The sequence below is a fragment of the Lissotriton vulgaris genome, chromosome 12 (assembly GCF_964263255.1).
Source record: "Lissotriton vulgaris chromosome 12, aLisVul1.2, whole genome shotgun sequence".
NCBI lineage: Eukaryota > Metazoa > Chordata > Amphibia > Caudata > Salamandridae > Lissotriton > Lissotriton vulgaris.
Window position 1 is genome coordinate 23458228 of NC_141700.1, and position 22198 is coordinate 23480425.

General features: G+C 46.6%; 1 protein-coding gene across 1 annotated transcript in view; it reads right to left on the reverse strand.

Moving 5' to 3' along the window:
* The window catches only part of JAK3 (Janus kinase 3), a 321936-nt gene that overhangs the window by 199335 nt on the left and 100403 nt on the right, over window positions 1-22198 (reverse strand). Inside the window, exons 10-12 of the mRNA XM_086946801.1 lie at window positions 20079-20262; window positions 19181-19302; window positions 1778-1912 (exon numbers count right to left, since the gene is read on the reverse strand). Coding sequence (XP_086802927.1) covers window positions 1778-1912; window positions 19181-19302; window positions 20079-20262 — 441 coding nt within the window. The remainder of the gene's footprint in view (window positions 1-1777; window positions 1913-19180; window positions 19303-20078; window positions 20263-22198) is intronic.

Genomic DNA, 22198 nt, shown 5'->3' on the forward strand with positions numbered 1-22198 from the left:
GAAGGCTCCCGCTCTCCGAACCTCGGTCAATACAATACTCTAGGCCACCACTAGGTGCTGCTGCTGCACTACTGTCTGCTTGTCTGCTCGTACAGGACCACAGATAATATAATAAACCCAATGGGTTGCCACACAGGGAGGCTTCTGAAGGCCTCCAGCAAAGTGCATGGAACATTTCACACGTACGAGTAATTCATGCAACTGGAAAGAGCAAGCAAACAACATCTGAACTACAGATGTAATCCAAACAAGGGGTTACCTTTTGTAATTTACCTGATTCTTTTGTAAAGCGCTCTGACACCTTTGGGTAAAGTTAGCGCTACATAAAACTCCACTAAATAAACAACCGGAAGTCAGGCTGTGGACTGAGGTGGAATCAAGACCGGGGTGTAACGGAAACCGAACTTGGATAGCGCTGCGAGGCCGGCCTACAACATAGCATAACATAAAATAATATAACATTATTGCGTCCCAGCTCAACTGCCTGTGTCACGGTTGTTCTGACCGATGCAGTAATGTTACTGGCCGCGAGGTGTCGCTCATGCACCGCTGTCGCTCCATCCTACCTGACATCAGACATCCTCGGCTCGGCGATCCGATACTGAGCAGGACCCTTCCTTCCCTGCTGGCCCTGTGGCCTTGACACTTAGGGTCAAGGCCAGCTGCCCTGCTCATGCCCCCTACAGATAAGCCAATGACGCTTCAATCGACGCTCCCAAGCTTTAGCTTGGAAGAAGCGTCCTCGGTTTCTACAGTGGGGACTCTGGGGAGGGCAGAGCTGCCCACGCCCGTGAGCTCCTTTAACACTACAGCTTCTGCTGACGTGTGTCACCTGCCGGGTTTTCCCACCAGTGTGTGTTTTCACTCTTCTGGGCCCACGTCTCTGAAGTGATGGAAGTGTTCCAGGAGGTGTTGTGAGACAACAAAGAACAATGGGCCATATTATCAAGAAAGGGCGATACATTATCGCCGCTTTATCAGCAGGAAACTGCCGCTAAAGTGGCGATAATGGGCTTGATAATATGCCCTTGTGAATTCTCATTGCAGCCCAGGTTAACACCAGAACCTGGGCTTCTATGCGAATTCACAAGGGCATATTATCAAGCCCATTATCGTCACTTTAGCGGCAGTTTCCTGCCAATATAAGCGGCGATAATGTATCGCCCTTTCTAAATAATATGGCCCAAAGTGTCTCTGAGGTGTACGGACTGCTCCCGCGTGGCCGGTCTCAATGTGCAATAGGGTTCGTCTCCTCCTAGAATTCACACACCCCACACTTGTGTTTGCTGCCTGGCCACAAGAAAACTGAAAACAAGGTATGCAAAGATTACAGACAGCCCCGGTGCATAACTCCTCCACAGGTGAATGATGATTGTGTTAGGTCCTGTGACCTCAGAGCGCTGAGACATGCAGCACTAAACACCCGCATCCCACACGCAATACTGCAGAGAGCGGCATGACAAGAGGACATGAGGGGGCACATTCATGACTTTTGCGACGCCGGTCAGCGCAGCAAGTCCTGCGTCAGAAGGATAGGGCAGGAAAGTGCTGTATTCATCCAATAAACACATGGAAATGCCTTCCTGGCACAGAGTAATGCGAGGCAGCGATTTGTGCTGTATTGCATTACTTGAGATTGAGAAAGCCACGTAAGGCCACGTAAAGTAGCCTTGTATGGCTTCATAAATCTCATTGGGTCGCTCTTGCATTATGTTGTGTGGTGCGAGAGCAATGCCCCAAAGTTCCGTTATCACCACACACACACACACACTCGTACCTCACTGAAGCTCTTGTGAGCGCTGTCCAGCACTTTGAGAAGGACGTCCGTCCTGTGGACTTCATCGGCGTCGACAACGTCCCGCTTGACTCCTCGGAAGATCTTGGTGAAGGAGCCCTGGCCCAGGCTTTCTCCCTGACAGAAATATGAGCAGAGAGAGGTTATGAGGGCGGCTGTGCAGGACTGGGAAGTAGCACAAAAGCATTCTTTTGGTTTAGCAGTAAATACAAAAAATAGGATTACGGCAGAGGGGCGGGTGAAAAGAGGTGAAAACGAATGAGAGAGAGCACTGATAGGTGAAAACGAAGGAACTGAGAGAGAGCACTGATAGAGATGGGAGGAGAGCACAAGCAAGAAAGAGCGCTGACACAAGGACTCTGCACTATGGTTTTTTTATATACCATGAAATTGGAAAAATAGCATCAATCCCTATATCTACTGCATGTGCAAGCAGAGAGCGTTGAAGTAAACTTTAACTTGGTGATAGATTAGTGCCTTCACGGTGCCGCCAACAGCAAGTGCTTTGATAATATGCACCCATGCAAATGAAACGTACAGAATCAACGGTGTGCACGAGGAGCCGCAAACAGCAATGAATGGCAGTGTCTGCATGCAACGACGACGATGAAGCGACTACAGGGGAAGCAGTGATGTACTCCATGACACAGTACAGGCCGGGCGGCTTCATTCAGTTTAAAGCACTAAACGCTGTAATATTGCAAGGGCGGCCAGGTGTGACTCTCCGCATCGGCTCAACACCCTGAGATTCTGAGAAAACCACCTCATTGCCTTGTGCTTAAAAAAAATAAATATATATATATATATATACAAATGAATGTAACATTGTTTAATGTGTCTCCGTGCCTAAATAAATAAATAATAATACAATGCAGAAACCAAAACAAATGCCTTTTGGAAACAAATTGTAAGCCCTAATCGCTCTGGAAATACTACAGTATTGATTAATAATCCTGTTTGTTGCTAGTTATTTGCCCCTCTTACATCATTATGTATTGTCACTCCCCTTATGTCATTGTGTATCATTGACTAGCCCACCTTATTCTACCCCTGGTTTATATAGGATATGTTATGTGTGCACTATATGATTCAATGCCACCTGAAGGTCTCTGCTGAGACAGACCACACTGAAACCCTCCTATGTCCTCAGGAGAAGAGTCTGCAGCCGGTGGAATCGGTGAAGCTGGATCTGGGATCAGATATTCGTCCCATTCATCTACGGTAGTAGGCGAATTAGGAATCTCTCCGTCCTCTGCTACCGTGTTATCATAATTGTCATGCAACAGCTGTGAAGGTATTGACACCTGGGGCTCAGAAACTGGTGTTGCAGGTGTCACAGTTTGCATCTCTACAGAAGCAGAAACCTGTTGTGGAGGAGGAGGTGGAGGCGGAGGAAAACAACTATTATAGTCCTTAAGCAAAGCTGTAAGGTCTTGTAGCAAAGCTGCTGGCATTTGAACCATTGGTTCTTGATGGAAAACGTCTTGAGGTTCTCTCAACGACTCACATGGTTCATAGTACTCTTCCTCTACATCCTCCTTTGATACTTTATCCTGAGCTGTGAAGGGCCACGTGCCTGCCCATAGGGATCATCATCATCTTGAGATTCCACCAAATAATGGCTGGGAGGCAAAGGTGAAATGTGGGACACATCATGATACACCTATCTGTCACAACATCTCGAAGCGACGGAGGGCCTGGACTATTCTCAATCTGGTTTCAGGCCGAACCACAGCACCGAATCAGCCCTCCAAACAGTGACCAATAACATCAGAATGGCACTGGATGAGGGCAGCTCTATGATTCTGGTGCTGTTGGATCTCTCCACCGCTTTCGATACGGTGTCTCACAAAGTGCTTCTTGAGCGACTAAAGGACGTAGGACTGGAAGGTGTGGCTCTCGCATAGATGGAAAGCTTTCTGTCAGGCCGTTCTCAAGAGGTCAGGCTGGGCTCCCACAAATCCATCCACAGGGAGTTCAATAAGGGCGTGCCACAGGGTTCCTGTTTAAGCCCTACACTTTTCAACGTGTATGTGGCTCCCCTGGCCAACCTAGCAAGATCATATGGGTTTACTCCGGTGTCGTACGCTGACGACACCCAACTCCTCTTTCCTTTTAAAGACCTGACACCTGCAATAAAAAGATCTTTTGCAGAGGGAATGAGAGCAATATCTGCATGGATGTCATCAAACTGTCTCCAATGCAATATAGGAAAAACGGAGGTCATGCTGTTTGGACAAGCAGCAACACACTGGACACCTGATTGGTGGCCCCTGGAACTAGGTCCTGTTCCTAGCCCTAAAAGCACGGTGAGAAACCTCGGAGTGCTATTAGATCAGACACTCACCTACAAGGACCACGTAAATCAGGTGGCGAGTACCTGTTTCCGAGCCATCGGAATGCTAAGAAGAGTGTTTCCCTATCTGCCAGACTGCCATAGGAAAACACTTGTGCAGGCATTAATCATCAGCAGAGTTGATTACTGCAACGGCCTTCTTTTAGGAGCAAACGAAGGGCAGTTCAAAAAGTTGCAGGTGATCCAAAACACGGCAGCAAGGGTAGTCCTCAATGCTCCCCCCAGGACTCCCTCCCTCCCACTGCTGATTAGGCTCCACTGGTTACCAGTGAGGAAGCGAGTGCATTTTAAGACCTTATGCACTATCCACAAAAGTCTGATAGGCAAAGGCCCAAAATATCTGGCCAATATCTTCCAGCCTTATGCCCCTGGACGAACCCTGCGCTCTGTCAACCAGCAGTTTCTGCAGGTGCCTAGAATAAAAAAGTCCAGACAAGGAGGGCGAGCTTTGGCCCATCTTGGACCAAAGCTTTGGAATTCCCTACCTTTCGAGATGAGGACACTTACCAATCATCTGACCTTCCGTAAGGTCTTAAAAACACATCTATTCCCCAGTAACTGATCCCCCTCTGTCAATATGTACCATTCATCTATCCATTATCATCTGAGGATACTCTTACCGGCAAAGCGCGGAGATACCCCTCCGGGGGTCTATTCAGGCGCTATAGAAGAATATAAAATAAATAAAAAATAAATAAATAAAATTGTCTGTTAGACAACAATTTAGAACTCAGAATAGGCGTAAATTGCAAAAATGAGGGTTTTTTACACTTTAAAGTAGCAGAAATATATGTTGAAGGTGACTCATATTCCGCTGATATAGCTGCAACAGTTGGCATCGTCGACGTGGTGATCATGGTTGTCGTCGACGGAAAAGACATCGTCGACAATGTGGTCGTCGACGTCATGGTTGAAGTCGTCATCGATGGTGGACTCGCCGACGAGGGAATAATGATTGTCGATGGTGAGGTCATCGACGGCATCGTCGTCGACGGTTGGCTCATCGACGGTATCGTCGTCGACGGTTGGTTCGTCAACGGTATCCTCGTCGACAGTGGGCTCGTCGACGGTATCAGCGTCGACGGTGGGCTCGTCGTCGACGGGACGCTCGTCGACGACGGTGGAAGCTTCGTCGCCGGGATCCTCGACAACGAAACAGGCGTCGACGAGATGTGAATTATCGACGGTGTAGGGACTCTCGTCGGCGTTGTCGTTGACGAAGACTTCGTCAACGCTGTAATTTTCTTCAACGCTGAAGATCCACTCACCTTTTGCGGTGATTTCCTCATCGACGAAGATGTTCTAGCTGTCGACGGAGGGTCCTGAAGAGATTTTGATGTAGTTTTTTGAGAAACCTTCACCTTATCTCTCAATTTTTCCTCAGAAGAGAATTTCTCTTTTTTTGAGGAGGAGCGACCTGCTTCAGAAGATGAAGTTTTCAAGGTCTTACTCATTTTCTCTGGAGGATCTTCAGACCTATCTCTTTTCTTGGAGATGGGGGTGCACACTTGAGAAGTAGCACTTCCTTCACCTTCAGAAACCCCTTCAGATGATTTCAATTTCTCCAACCAAACCAGCAAGCGTCCTTCACGATCTTTCAAAGTCTTGGCAGGAAAGGTTCTGCAGATCCTGCAGTCTTTTACTTTTTGTGCTGAGTAGAGGCAATAAATACACTCTTTATGTGGGTCCTCAAAGTGAAGTATTTTCTTCCCACAGGAAGAACAGGACAAAAATAAGCTCTTCTTAGAGCCAGACATATTCTTTTCTCAGGAAGAAAGGTAAAAGGAAAAAACTGAGCAGAGCTCAGGGAGACTCCCTAACACACGAGGTGCTTTAGAAAATCTGAGAGTTTGCCTCTCTGTGGGGAAGGTTCTAGGGGATGCTACTGCCTGATTGGCTGATTTCCAAGTTTGGTTCTTTTTACTAAAAGATTGAGATAGGCTATTGTAGTGACTTTGCTATACACTGTAGCCTATGGTATAATGTTATTATGACTATAGTGTATATGTTTTATGGTACCGCGAGACTCCCACCTCGTCGGCGGAGATGATTGTAAGCATGTGAATCTATGAAAGATACACCAATACTGGATAACCTTCCATCGCCGTGAGGGCAACGGCCATTGCAGCAGACGCCCTACCTACCTGCCGTGAGGGGAACAGCTTCCTTGGTTCACGCGGACCGGGAACCACATTTCCCAGAGTCCTTTGCTTCGCCGCTTGTCTGATGCGGTGGAGCGCGCCTGGAGGCGCGATTTAAGGAGCGCCAGACCCCGCAACGCGGGACACGTGCGGACGGCGCCGGGGCCAAGGGCGGGCCCTTCCGCACTCATCAGAGGCCGGAAGAGGCTGGGCTGGGCCAGCCCTCTAACACCTAAATACTGGGACCTGAAATTAAGGTACTGTTGATGCATTATCCAGACTAATAAACATTCGGAATTGTCCCTTCCTTTACTGGTACCTAGTTGACGCACTGTGTACTACAAATGAGTTTGCATTGAGAATATTGAGGAACATTGTGTGTGTAAAACCTTTCTGTTTAGCTGGTTGCTTTAGATAATGCGCTCTAGTATTGGCCCACCTATAAGGCATTTATGTATTAGTGTATATCCTATTGAGCCTGGTAGTGGGGGTTTCATTCCAATTACTCCCCTTGCCCACTCAAAATCCAAATCAAATAACTAACGGGAGAGTTCAACCCAAGATACTGCAAAATGGGGAAAAGGGCATGTGTTGAGAGGAAACAGGGCCTAGTCTTGCCCAAATCAAACACCAAACCTACTTCTATAGACAGGATGTTGGAAAAAGCTCTGGGAGCAGTGGCTACTGAAATAGAGCAGGCTGAGAGACGACGGTCTCTAACCCCAAATCTAGAAATAGCAACGACCGATCCTAGTCTCTCACAAATTACAGGGGTTTCAGTAACTGAGTTCTCTAGTGACCAACCCTCAATTACTGAAGTAGCTAGTCCCGAGTCACCTAGGGTTATTTTACCAAACCAATCGGGCAGAAAAGGCAAACCCAAACCCAACATGAAAGCGATTGTAAGAAGGAAAAAGCCTCAGGGTTCAACTCCCGATAATGGAAATTCTAGGAGGGGGAATCCAGAAGAGAGTATAGAGACCATAAGCGATCAGCCAGCGGATGGTGGATCTTCAGATTCAAATGAGGGATATAGTCATGGATGAACTCAGACCTTTACAAGAGAGGATTGATGGGTTGACTGCAATTTTTAACAACTGGTTAAGATCTAGGGGGACAATTGCTGGTCCTGATAGCAGGACACGAGTCCAGACCACCAGAAGAAATGCATTGGCCAAACCTTGAGCAACGCTCCTTGAACAAGCCCCGCCACCAAAATTAGATGGGGAGATACAGGAATTGGTGGGCAATAGAGATAGTGTGGTTTGGCCACTTCCGGTCACTGTCAACTTAGCAAACCATCTACCCACATTGCATAACTCCACAGGGGAATTACAATCAAACACCAGGCAGGCGGGGGCGGTGCTTGTACAAATATAGAAGCCACTAACTACTTCTACCCCCCTCCAGTCATAAATTTACCTCCTGCATCAACCCCATATGTTCTCATTCTTGCAGGTATCCATGAACTTAGAAGGGGCCAATCTGAATCCCACCAAGAATTAAAAAACAAATGTGTCCATTGGCTTGTAAACCACAGCCACTTTAGCTACGAGCACGTGGAAGAGATTTTAACCACACGCAGGGTGGGTTGGATAGGCAGACGACACAAGGACATACACGGAGACTGCGGATTACCCAAAGAGTTTTAGCTAGAGGGGATGGGAGGAATAATATAGTATTCAATCACTTCCTTTAGGTTATTTCTACCCCCTAATAGGCCCCACTATGACATCTGGCATCTGGAGCAGGGTTGGAGACCTGACCCCAATCATTGTGTGTTGCCCCGCCCAGGCCAGCATTGGCAAAAGCAACTTATTTTTAACATTCCCACTGGAAACAGGTTTATCTGCCTAGATGGAGTAGACTGACTAAAGGAAAATCCCCCCAATATTAAGGCACAAACATGCCCTCTACAAATAGAAACTTTGACCCAGGCTAACGTTACAGGGCCGTGTCTTCCGGGTGGGGAGGGTCCAACCGGTGGGAGCATGAGCGGCTCCCCAGGTTGCACCCACAATGGCGGTAACTTGGCTCTGCTTTTCCGTAGGGCCATATCTCAAGGATTATAATGGAAAAACAAAGTCTTTAGTGCCTCATAAACAGAATCCCCTCAATTGTCCCAAAACAAGGGTTCTATCATGGAACATTGCGGGTCTGATTAACAAGATAGATGACCCTGATTGGGATTCTTTTATCATCCAATTTGAGATCTGCATGTTTCAGGAAACATGGGCAAGAGGAGAGATTCTTAAGTCGAGTTTTGCCTCTTTTAGCATTCCCACTACATCTGGGGGTAAAGGGAGACCATCTGGAGGCCTTGGTACATGTGTGGGAGTCCACGTAGGATGCACAGCTGAGAAGACTGACACAGGTTCTAAAGATATACTATATGTCACACTGCAGTTTCCACTAAAGACTTCTGTAGTTCTTTTAAATGTATATTCTAGACCTTCAGCGTTGGGTAAAGAGTCTACCATGTTGGAAGAACTAACTAAGTTCTTAGGTACCATTGCTGACAATCATATGGTGATCCTAGGAGGGGACTTCAATGGTCAGTTTGAGCCTCTGGAGGGAATGCTCCTGGATAGCCCTATATGAGGAGGACAACTTCTGGGCAATCCCAGAGACTAGATGCCCACCAGTCAAAAAATGGCCCCCTCTGGTGATCCTGATGAACTGCCTTGTTTTGAAACACTCTTTAAGAGCATGCAATGGTAGAACCTCATCTGACACTTCGAATAGTTACACCTTCCATAGAAAAGATTGCGGTTCTTTATTAGATTATATTTTAATTGACTCTAAATCCAGGGATAGGTTGATTGATTTTAAGATTGTTCTACGGCTAGATAGTGATCATCATGCGCTAGTACTCTAATTAAAAGCGTTAAACTCAGGGAGTGCCCCAATCTTGGATAATCTTATTGATTCCAGGTTGATACTCTCTAATTGCAGGCGAAGAGTGCGATGGACTGATTTCAGTCAATCACAAGATAAATTGAGTACTCCATATGAAGAACTACTTCCAGTGCTTCTGATGGCATCCAACTCAAAAACCCATATTGGGGACGGCATAGATCTAGAGTTGGTCAAGATGAACCACGCTAGATTAGGAGACGTCACATTAAACTTTTTCTATCCCAAAAAAACAAACCGGGCAAGCAGGATGCCCCCCCACACTTGGTATGATGATCTTTGCCGTATGGCCAAAAGATCATTAGTAGCGTCTATTAAGGCTAATGATCGGCCGCAAATTAAAATTGCAAGGAAGGCATATAAAGTGGCCATTTCTGAAGCTAAATAATGGTGGGAAATGGAAAAGTGGGAAGCTTTGAGAACCGCCCTAGGGGACAGGGATATGAGGACCTTTTGGGGTGTTGTCAATACTGGTAGCTCTGGTCCCAAAACATTGGTAGATCCGAATCTGGATGAAGAGGTCTGGCGGGATCACTTTGAATCCCTTTATTCCAAGGAAGAAACCTTGTTGGGTGTGTTATCTGAAGGATGCCCTTTGGGGATTGATTTCCTCCCAAATCTCGGGGAAACTAATGATCCCTATGACGAAAGCTTTAGTACAAGCATAAGCCTAAATGAAACAAGGGAGATTTAGCGAAAATAGCCCCAGGCAAAGAACCAGGCTTGGATAAGATCCCTGGGGACCTTTTCCGTAGCGAACCATCTGTCTGGGTCCCATATTTTTGGGTGCTATTTAACGCCATACTGCAGGGTATGAAGATTCCCCCCAGTTGGGTTGGTGCGGAAATAATTCCGATCTATAAAAAAGGTTCAACACTCTTACCAACCAACTATAGGCCAATTAGCCTGATAAACATCTCACAAAAAAACTGGGCGAGTATATTGCTGCTCAGGCTACAAACTTAGATGAACCAGTCAGTCCAGCCATGGGAGGGGCGTTATATGTTGCTGAACTATGGGGCCACTCTAGTCCCGAGAATTTATTGCAGGTAGAGAATAACTTTCTCAGACAGCTGTTAAAACTCCCACGGAGCACCCCGCTCCAATTAGACTTGGGGCTCATGGCAATCGCAGAAGTAGCAAACCTCAAACCCCTAATGTACTGGCGTCGCCTGTGGGCTACCCCAAAACTTTTATCATACAGGGAGGAACTATCAGAAGTAAAGAACCTGCGGGGGGCTGTCAAATTGCCGTGGCTAGTGCACATTAAACACATGCTAACCAGCATGGGGCTGGGGGAACTCTGGGCTGATCCTGAGTCTGCCTGATCCTCACTACCCAGGAAACAACTGAAGGTCCACTATGAGGAGCATAAAATGGCACAGCTTCATAGTTGCCCCCGAATAGGCAAATTAACCTCAGCATTTCTAGAAATTAAAGATAGGTTTTGCTTAGTGCCGGCTCTAAATGATATCAAACCAGAAGCCGCTAGGGAGCTTTACCTCCAGTTCATGCATGGGGTTCTGCAGCTCCGCTGTTTTACATACAAATGGAGGGGTTTGAAAGTTTTGTACTGCCCGGCATGTGATTTCCCCGAAGAGTCAGCACTCCACGTGTTTTTTAGCTGCCCTGGCTACTATAAAGCAAGAAAATGATGGCTGGTGCAGATTTGTAGGAACCTTGGAACTAGACGCTGCTCTGAGGCATTCAGGATACTGAAGCATGATACTAGTACCCCGATTGTTCACTCAGATGCAGGTTGCTTATTCTCCATGTGGTGTGCCCTTAAGATTCTTACAAAAACAACCCAATTAGTGTTAGGATGTTCTCACAGTGGAAAACTAACAATTTTATTTTCAACAGCCGGGAATAATATCCTTCCGTGGTTGTCTCCGATAGTTTTAAATTTGGTCTTGTCATTCTGATTAGACCAAAGTGAGTCCGTTCACTGGCCCTATAGTCATGCTACAGGGAAATGGTAATTTGTTAACCTACCTCTACAATGTTTGTAAAAACTCTTGTTTAGAAGTAACCTGTAGTATTGGGGACTTCCAGTGTCAGGACTGATTATCTGTTGTATACTAAGAATGTTGGTCATCCTTTTTATGAACTTTTTTTATCTAACTTATTTTTTTATTTATTTACTCGCACTATGCACTTTCCTAAGGTGAACCCTTGTTTCCAGCCTAGAATAACTCTATGTGATTTCTGTTTCTTTCGTCGCTCCGCTGTGACTCAATTTAAGATTGTAGGTTTTTTTTAAATGGTGTGTGGAATTCTCTTATTCTTCATGTGCGCCAACAATGTTCATATTGATTCCTTTATCTCTTTTAATTATATGTAATTGTCTTTTGATGCAATTTTTAAATGTACCTGCATGTATTGTGATTGTACTTTTGAGGTCACATTGACCAAAAGAAAGTTTATTGAACGAACGATTCAATGCCTATTAGATTCCCAATTTTAGTCTTGTTGTGATATGTTTCCTTCCTCAAATTTTAAAGCGCTCTGATATCCTTCGGTATAAAGTTTGCGCTATATAAAACTTTATAAATAAATAAATAAATAAATGATTTTAAAAACATGCCGGTCAGAATCAAAAGAACAATGAAGATACATGCCGATGGTCAACAAAACAAAACAATTGCGAAACCCAAAAACGTGCTGATTGGAAACAAAATACAGAACGGTAAAAAAATATCAAATGCCGAATGCCAACACGTACGTTTATTAGCACTATGGCAATCGTTGTTGAGCTCCTGGCGAGTCAGCGCGTAGAAAAGCCAATATTCCAAAATTACGGGTAGAAACAAATGAAAAAATAGTGCATTTACACTAACCTACATGTACAAAAGGTCAAGACTACAAGTAGGGCCATGCTCGATGGGAGGGGTCGACACACAATAAAGGAGGGACATTTAAAAAACACTGACCACAGAGAAGAAAACAAGTTACTTACCTGTAACTTTGGTTCCCCAGTATTGATAACTTTCATAGATTCCCATAACTTGTATCATTCCCCGTCATCGGAATGGGAGTCTCGGTAACAAAAAAAACATAGCAGTAGGTACAAAAGAATAAAAAAAGGCCTAGGCCTCATTCCCTTTTGTAGCATATCCCCCTCTTTTTGTAAAAGAGACCAAACTAAGCATCAGCCAATCAGAAGAGCCTCACCCCATAGAACCCTCCTGAAGGAACCTCAGAGCCTCAGATTTTCGTAGCCGTTGTGTAACAGTAACCACATCTGCTGAAGGCTGAGCTTTCCCAGGGGAGGAGGGTGGGCGCATGGGAATCTATGAAAGTTACCAATACTGGGAAACCAAAGTTACAGGTAAGTAACTTATTTTCTTGCCCCAGTATTTGAACTTTCATAGATTCCCATAGCTTGTATCAGAGTAGGTAGCAGTAAGCAATAAAACACATTTTTGCGGCATAAATAAAGAGACATGTTAGTATACTTACTTTCATAAGAGAAGAAGTAAACTACATATCGAAATAACCATCTGTACTAACAGTAAATACAAAATGTGCAGAAATAGGAAGGAGGGAAAGTAGGGAAAGCTCACCAATCAGTGGAAGAGGTTCCTCAGGACTGCCTGGCCCACAGCTGTGTCTTTCTGTGTCAAGGATTCCAAGCAGTAATGCTTTGTAAAGGTGTGCACGCTGCTCCAAGTTGCAGCTCTGCAAATGTCTCTGATGTGTACTCCCACAAAGAGCGCTGTAGATGAAGCCACGGATCTTGTGGAGTGTGCTCTGATCTTGCTGTCCAGCGGCTTACAAGCTCTAGAGTGGCAGTATAGAATGGCACTGGAGATCCATCTCACAATACTCTGCTTTGACAGTGGAAGGCCCTTGCGAGGACCACCAAAAGCGATGAATAATTGCGTCTTGCCGATGTGAGGGCAAGAAGAAAAGCCAATTTCCAAGAAAGAAATTTCATGTCCGCCCAATGAATCGGTTCGAAGGGATTTTTTATGAGCTGTGCGAGAACCAAATTCAAATGCCATGTGGGAGGCGGAGTCTGTAGCGAGAGATTGCTGCAAAGTGAACTTTTATGGATGATTGAGCCAATCCTGCCTAAGCCAAGGACAAGAGATAAAGTAGAAGTTGATGAGGCTGAGAAGAGAAAGGGTCAACACTTTCCATCAGGCACCAAAAGCAAAGTCTTTTCCATTTCAAACGGTAAGTCTTTTTAGTGGAAGGGGCACTAGCTTGAGCCAGAACTGCTCTTGCTCTTACTTCATTCGAGATGGGAAGGTTTATGAATTCTCGCTGCTCAGGAGCCATGCAGTCAGGTGTAGAGAACCTGGATCCGGATGCCAAATCTGCCAGTGGGACATCGTGAGAAGATCCGGAAGCGCCTGTAAAGGAAGTGGAGGAACCAGAGACAGAAGGTGTAGCTCCGTGAACCAGAACTGCCTCGGCCAAGCAGGAGCTATTAAGATCATCTTGCACGGTCCCGCCTTGACCTTCTTCAGCAGCCTCAGAATCACCGGAATGGGGGGAAAGGCGTACACAAATGCTCTTGACCAAGCTATCGAAAACGCTTTCCCTAATGATCCTCGACGGTGAAGCCTGCTTGCATAAAACTGGCATTTCTTGTTGATTGGGGTGGCAAATAGGTCTATTGAGGGTTTGCCCCACTGATGAAAAATGTCGTCCAGTATCGTCTGGTTCAGTTCCCATTTGTGGCTGACTGATGACAGCCTGCTGAGTCTGTCCGCCTTTTCGTTTATTACTCCTGGTAGATGTTCTGCCTGTAGTGCTATTCTGTGAAGAATAGCCCACTCCCAAATCTTCTGGGCCTCTTGAGATAACAGAAGAGATCTGGTCCCCCCTTTCTTGTTTATGTAGTGCGTGGCCTTGGTGTTGTCCGTGCGGACGAGAACCGACGATTCCTGCAGTCGTGGGAGAAACGCCTGTAGTGCCAGCCTGATTGCCCTGAGTTCCAGGAGGTTGATGTGAAAATGTCGGTCCTGGGGCAACCAATGCCCAATGACATGAAGATCCTGAAGCACTGCACCCCAGCCCTCCAGTGAAGCATCCGTCGTTACCACCTGAGGAGCAGGATTGCTTACGAAGGATAGACCTCGGGAAAGGTTTTCTTGCTTCGTCCACCACAAAGCTGCTCTTTTCATTGCCACAGTAATCATCACCTTGTCGTCGAATGAGCCGTGAACTTGCCTCCATTGTTTGTCTAGCTGTTCCTGAAGAGATTGCATCCTCAATCTTCAGTGAGGTATCAGAGGAATACATGAAGAGATCACTCCCAGAAGGGATTTGTAATGGCGTACTGAAAGACACTTTCTTTTTCTCAATAACAGCGCCATGGATTGCAGTTTTTCCTGCCTTTCTAGGGATGGAAAGGCCTTGTTGAGAGTTGTGTCCAAGATGGCTCCCAGGAATCGCGCCACCCTGGACGGGATTAGAGATGGCTTCTCTCTGTTGAGAGAAAGACCCAAATTCTGGAATAGGTTTGTACATGCGTTGACTGCTTCTCCCGCAGCCTCCCTAGCCTTCAGCAACCAGTTGTCCAGGTATGGGAAGACCTGAAAATGATGTTTTTGTAGAAAAGCTGCCACCAGTGCCAGCACCTTGATAAAGAGCGAAGTCCGAAGGGTAAAACCCTGAATTGAAAGTGGCTCTTGGCTACTGTAAATCGAAGAAACCTCCTGTGCTCTGGGTGAATGGGTATGTGAAAATACGCATCTTCGAGATCGAGAGTGGCCATGAAATCCCCTGGATTGATGAGACGTAAGATTTTCTGGAGTGAAACCATCCAAAAGGATTGGGAAATGAGACAGGTGTTTAGCTCCCTGAGATCTAAAATAGGGTGCCATTTCTCCTGCGTCTTCTTTACCAGAAAGAAACCTGAAATAGAATCCTTCCCCTCTTGAGAAAAGGGGACTAGCTCCACCGCTCCCTTGAGGAGCATCTGAAGAACTTCGAGCTGAAAGAGACGCAGATGTTTTGCAGGAATGGCAACAGGGGGCTTGGAAGGTGGAATCTGTGTAAACCCCAAAGTATGGCCCTTTCGAATTATGTTGAGCACCCAACGGTCTTATGTTATCCGTGTCCAGTTGTGGAGGTATTGAGATACCCTGCCTCCTACAGATGTTGTTGTGGAGGTGGGTACAGCAGGCAGAGCCAGAACGCCGCTATTGCCTTTTGGACGTATCACGTCCCTGGCGGTTCTGCTTCCCTCTTGCAATCGACCGAGAAAAAGACGAGGCCTGACCTTGCTTTTGGTGATAGGGTTGTCGGTACGATTGTGACATTGATCCTTATGAAGAGTATCTCTGCTGCTGTTACGAGCCTCTGTATGACGTAGTACTCCTTCCTCTGACACCCCTGAAAGGAGCTTTCCGTTACTGAAGTGTACCCAGAGACCTAGCCGTCTCTGTATCCTTGTTTATCTCTTGGAGGGCATCATCAATGTGTTTTCCAAATAATGCCTCACCATCAAAAGGGAGGTCCAAGATCTTGTTCTGGACCTCCGACCTGAACCACATCGCTCTGAGCCATCCTTGGCGACGAAGAACCGTTGCACCAGCCAATGAACGAAAAGCCGTAGTGGCAATGTCCATGGCACAATCTAGCAACTCAGCCGATGTCGCTTCCCCTTCTTGCAGTATCTTCTTGGCTTCTCCTCTTGACTCCTGGGGAAGTTGTTCCAAATAAGGTGCTAGGTCACACCATAATTGACCATCATACCTGCCCAGTATCGCCAAAGCATTTGCAGCTCGCACCAGGAGACTAGCCATTGAAGAGAACCTCTTCCCTGCGTTATCAAGTTGCCTGTCCTCCTTATCAGGAGGAGTTGCCGAAGGGTTGCGGGACTTCCTCTATGCCGCCTGCGATATCACAGAGTCCGGTTTTGGCTGCCCAGTCAAGGACGCCGGACCATCTTCAGGGGCCTTTTATTTCTTTTCCAGGCATGGTAAGACCGAAATAACCGTCGCCGGGTTTTTCATCGCCTTTAGACGCTCTGCCCACACATGGTCTACAATGGGTATAGATCGGGTCACCTTCATATAGGGCTCTTTAAAGTCATAGAGGAAACACTACGTCTGTACGGAAGGCATAGGCAGCTTGAATCTACTAGATGCCCTCTCCATCAATTTATGAAAACCCCAACATCTACTAGGGGGAGAATCTTCTGGGTCCGGACTAGGTGACGCTGGATCCGGGATCACATACTCATCCCATTCTAAGCCCTGATTGGGCCTGTTATCAACAATCTGATCCTCATCCAAGGAATCATCCTGAACGTCCGGAAGCACTGGAGGTATATTTGGAGCAGGTGTTTGTGGCTGAGAGAATACCTGGGTTGGCAACTCCGGAGAAACCATCATCGGAGTCGTGGGGGCAGGTATTGTTTGGACTGCCGGGATAGAGGCAACCTGAGTTGTAGCCTGAGAGAACCTGGTTTTATAATCCTGCAGCATGCTATGGAGATCCACCAAGAGTGAGGAAGGAACAGACACCATCTACTGGCCTGCGGTCTCCTGATGTTGATAAGAGAGTTGGTAAGAACATTCATGCAGAAACTCGCCCTCTGAATCCGTTTCCTGACATTTAACCTACAGTTGAGAGGGACTATGGGCATACCCAAAAGAGTCCTGATCATCTTCATCAGAATCCTCTTCTAGTAACAAAGCGGGAGGCAAGGGGGTAACCCTCCTTGGAGACGTCATGTCCGGAGTTATCCTTTTCAAGGAAATAGTAATTTTCTCCGTCGACGACTGCATCGTTGACGGTACCGTGTTCGATGGAGTAGGTAGAGGTAAACTCGTCGTCGATGTCATCAACGGAAGAGTCACCATTGACGGGTGGACTGTCGTCGACGAGATGGGCGTTGTCGACACAGTTGTAGACAAGACCGTCGTCGCTCCCGCCGTCGTCGACGTCATGGTCGTCGTCCCCAAGGCACTCGTCGACTACACTGTCGTCGTCACCATCGTTGACGAAATCTTCGTTGTCGATACCCCCGTCGACATTGCTGTCACTATCGTCGACGATTTTGTCGACGCCGACTGTACCGTCGACGGTATAACTTTCTACACCTTAGATTTAGACGCCTTCGTCGACAGAGTCTTCTGCTGCGTCGTCGACGACTTGGAGCTTTTCTCTGACTTCTCAGATGACAAAGAAGATGGTTTCTTAAAAGTCGAAGCAGTCTCCACCACTGCTGAAGGTGTAGATGGTCCTTCCCTCTCCTTTACACCGTGGTGAGGAGATTTAACAGGACTTTGGCTCTCAGACTCACGGGGGTCTTTTTTTGAGGCCTTAACTGGACGCTCCACAGAAGGTGAAGAGGAAGCCCTACCCCTTTTGACTGACCTAGATGGTGTTGCAGAAGAAGAGTCTTCACTGTCGCTTGACACAGTTACTTGACTGGACTTCAGTTTCTGGAGCCAAGTGAGGAGGCGACCCTCACGGTCCCGGAGGGTCTTTGAAGAGAAGGTGCGGCAGATCTTGCAGTCCGCAGCCTTATGATCTGGATACAGGCAATGTATACAGTCCTTATGCCTGTCTTCCACATACAGCCTTTTCTTGCCACAGGTGGAACATGACTTGAAAAGGGCTTTCCTCTCCTTGTCAGACATCTCAGAAGAAATACCTAACAATCCTGAAGAACAAAGTTGAAAAAATCCTCAAATAAAGTAGAAATGAGCAGCGATCAAATGAGACTCCCTAAGCACAACGTGTGGTAGAAAATCTGAGGCTCTGAGGTTCCTTCAGGAGGGTTCTATGGGGTGAGGCCCTTCTGATTGGCTGATGCTTAGTTTGGTCTCTTTTACAAAAAGAGGCGGATATGCTACAAAAGGGAATGAGGCCTAGGCCTTTTTCTTTCTCTTTTGTACCTACTGCTATGTTATTTTTGTTACCAAGACTCCCATTCAGACGACGGGGAATGATACAAGCTATGGGAATCTATGAAAGTTCCAATACTGGGGCAAGAAAGCTTTTGCGAAGGACATGCAAAGTAATAAATCAAAAGTGATAGGCGGGCTGTAAATCCACAGAGTGGATACAGCATGCCTTAAAGAGACAGAGCATGCACTGCCTATTCTCAACATAAAAAGAATTGTGGCGTGACCCGGAAAATGTTCAGATGGTGAACCATCACAAGGAAAAGTTTCACAAATAATGTTTTGGATTAATTTTAAGGGTGGGCGTAGTTTGCAAGTAGCGCTACGCGAAGCTACGCGAAGTGCACTTCGCACTACACGAGCTGCGTTGTAGCATGTTCGCACTGTGCAAGATGTGTTTTCAATGATTGCACAGTGCGGACAAGCATCCGGCACTGTGCAATCATTGAAAACGGCATCTTGCACAGTGCGAGCTGTAGTTTTCTGCTGCTCAAGTAGATTATTACTCGAGCAGCAGCTTTCTCAACGCGAACTGGTAGTTTCTCATTGAGAGCGGTCGCGAGCATGCGCAACCACTCACAATGAGAAACCTTACCTCCCCGCGTTGAAAATCTCGCCGGGATGTCATTTTGCTTGCTCGCGGTCGCGAACATGATGTTCAGGACCACGAACAATCAAAAAATGAGCGCTGCACTACGCTACGCTGCACTACGCGTGTTCGAACTGTGCTACGTGCAGCTCGCGTAGTGCGAAGTTGCGCAAACTCCGCGAGCGTAGCGAAGTGCTTCGCCCAGGGTTAATTAATTTGTTTTGGAAGTAATAAAAAATGGTTAACTATCTTTGAATTGTATCAAGATTACACTAACGTTGCAGCAATTTGAAATATACAACAGATTACAAAGCATCGAAAAAGCTAATGGACAATGGACTACAAAGAAAAAGCTGCAAAAGTGTCAAATTGTGAATCTTTCTGCTGATTTTTTCACAAACATCCTAGTAACCGTAGTGGACAACTCAAGGACTCACTTCTTTTATTCTCCATCTTATCCCCCATCTTTGACCCCGCCCCAGTACAACCGGTTTGTTGTTCACCTACCCATGTGATGTCGTTGAGCTGGATGTTGTGGAAGGACATCTGATTGAGAGTTCGCCGCTGCACGGCAGGCGAAGACAACATCTGATGGCAGCTTCCACGAACAATCACCAGGTTGGACTTTTCTTCATGGGAAAGCAAAAGAATTAAAGAAAGTACAGTAAATAACCGATGGTACTGACAGAGCATTGACTCAACGTAAAGATGGGGGATTTCTGGGCATCACTACTGGGAATGTTGAGAGTTGTCAACGTTTTATAAATTTGGCAAACTGCATATTTTGTGAGCCTGCTGAATTCACCTTCCCATGTGTGAAAATTCCTGTAAGAAATTAAAGTCATTGAAATATTTCAAGATAATTCTCTGATAATTTTTTTTAAGAAACTTCATAAAGTTTGTGAAGTAACATTTTCCCAACTGTGCACTCTATTCCTGTGTTATCTCACAGGCTCTTCCAGGCCTGAAGATTGAATTGTATTTATATAGCACTTGCTACCCCTGACGGGAGTCCCTCTCCGGAGGTTGAAGGGCCTAGAAAGAGAAAGGCTCTGCATCCTTGAGCTCATTCAGGCCTAGTGGTGACACGCTCTCTCCATCGATTGATCCAGCTCCATAAGCGATAGGCTGTGCCTCCCTGTGCCACAAGGAGCCAGACCTGGAGGAGACAGTCTTAGGCTTGACATAGAGCTTAGGGGAGAGAGCACCCTGCCTCAAGTGTGGTAGAGTACCCAGCCAACCAACCTGGCGACCCTCCCACGCTACTAAGAGCCGTCCTCAAGACCATGTTCAAGATGGTGTCTGAGGGATGGCAGGACACCCACCACACCCTACATGAGGCCCTTAGAGCCCTTATGCCAGTCTCTGGTCCTTGCCCATTGTATTACTACAAGCCTCCAGGTACCTCTGGGTCTAGGCGGGCAGCGCCGCCGCAGCTGGATGAGCACCCCGCTGGCCTGCAGGCTGCAGCCCTCGTAGTATTCCAGAAGGTTCCTCAAGCTGCCAAAGTGCCGCTCCACCCCCAGGAAGGCGTACCCCCGCTCGGACCTGGTGACCAGGCAGTCTTTGCACTCCGTTCCTAGAGGAGTCTGGGAAGAAGGAGCAGGGGGGAGAGACGCATGTCAATTGGTGTCAGATTATATGCCTACTTTCTGTAGTCTTACAGCAGAAGCAGGTGACTGTATCACAAGGAGGGCAGAGTCAGGGCCGTGGGCACAGTGTGAAAGCAGAGAGCGCAGTATTATAGGGGGGTACAATGTTACAAGAGGGAGCAGGTGGTTACAATAGTGCTAGAGCGTTACAATGAAGACCACAGTGTTAAAGCAGGGAGCACAGCATTATGAGGGAGACTATTTTATAAAAGGGCAGGGAGTACCCAATCATGATAGGGAGCACAGTGTTATACTAGGGACACCATCTTACAACAGGGAGAATAGTATTAGAAGGGGAGCTGGGTGTTACAAGTGTGAGCACAGCATGATGGTAAAGTTACTCTACAAGGAGGGCCATGTCGGACAGGGAGGACAGGGTTACAACAGGGAGCACAAAGCAATGTACAGCATTATGATAGAGGTTGCTCCATTTCACGGAGGGTTGTGTCAGTGAAGGAAGTACAGTGTTTAACCTCTGAGCACAATATTAGAATAGGTGAACAATGTTACAAGTGGGAGCACAGTGCCAGAATGGAGTAAAGTGTTCCAATGGAGGGCACAGTGTTTCAGCAGGGGATTACAGTGTCACAATGCAGGTAGAGTATTACAATGGAGAGCTAAGTGATACAACATGGGAGCACTACATTTGGCTAGAGGTTACTGTATTAGAGGGGGGATTGTGCCAAAACACAGCACATTATATTACACCATATTGAACAGTGTTACATACAGGAGCAGGGTGTTACAATGGGGTAACGTGTTACAATGGTAAGCACAGCATTATGATACAGATTAATCTAGCACAGGAAGGGCTCTGTCAGGGTGGGCAACAAGGTGTTACAGCAGGGAGTACAGTGTTACAGCAAGGAGCACAGCATTATGATACACATTACTCCATCTCAGGAAGGGCTGTGTCAGGGTAGTGGGAAGTGTTACAATAGGGAGCACAGTGTTACAACAGGGAGCACAGCATTATGATACAGATTAATCTAGCACAGGAAGGGCTCTGTCAGAGTAAGCAGCAAGGTGTTACAGTAGGGAGTACAGTGTTACAGCAAGGAGCACAGCATTATGATACACATTACTCTATCTCAGGAAGGGCTGTGTCAGGGTAGTGGCAAGTGTTACAATAGGATGCACAGTGTTACAACAGGGAGCACAGAATTATGATACAGATTAATCTAGCACAAGAAGGGCTCTGTCAGGGTAGGCAGCAAGGTGTTACAGCAGGGAGTACAGTGTTAAAGCAGGGAGCACAGCATTATGAGGGAGACTATTTTATAACAGGGCAGGGAGTACCCAATCATGATAGGGAGCACAGTGTTATACTAGGGACACCATCTTACAACAGGGAGAATAGTATTAGAAGGGGAGCTGGGTGTTACAAGTGTGAGCACAGCATGATGGTAAAGTTACTCTACAAGGAGGGCCATGTCGGACAGGGAGGACAGGGTTACAACAGGGAGCACAAAGCAATGTACAGCATTATGATAGAGGTTGCTCCATTTCACGGAGGGTTGTGTCAGGGAAGGAAGTACAGTGTTTAACCTCTGAGCACAATATTAGAATAGGTGAACAATGTTACAAGTGGGAGCACAGTGCCAGAATGGAGTAAAGTGTTCCAATGGAGGGCACAGTGTTTCAGCAGGGGATTACAGTGTCACAATGCAGGTAGAGAATTACAATGGAGAGCAAAGTGATACAACATGGGAGCACTACATTTGGCTAGAGGTTACTGTATTAGAGGGGGGATTGTGCCAAAACACAGCACATTATATTACACCATATTGAACAGTGTTACATACAGGAGCAGAGTGTTACAATGGGGTAACGTGTTACAATGGTAAGCACAGCATTATGATACAGATTAATC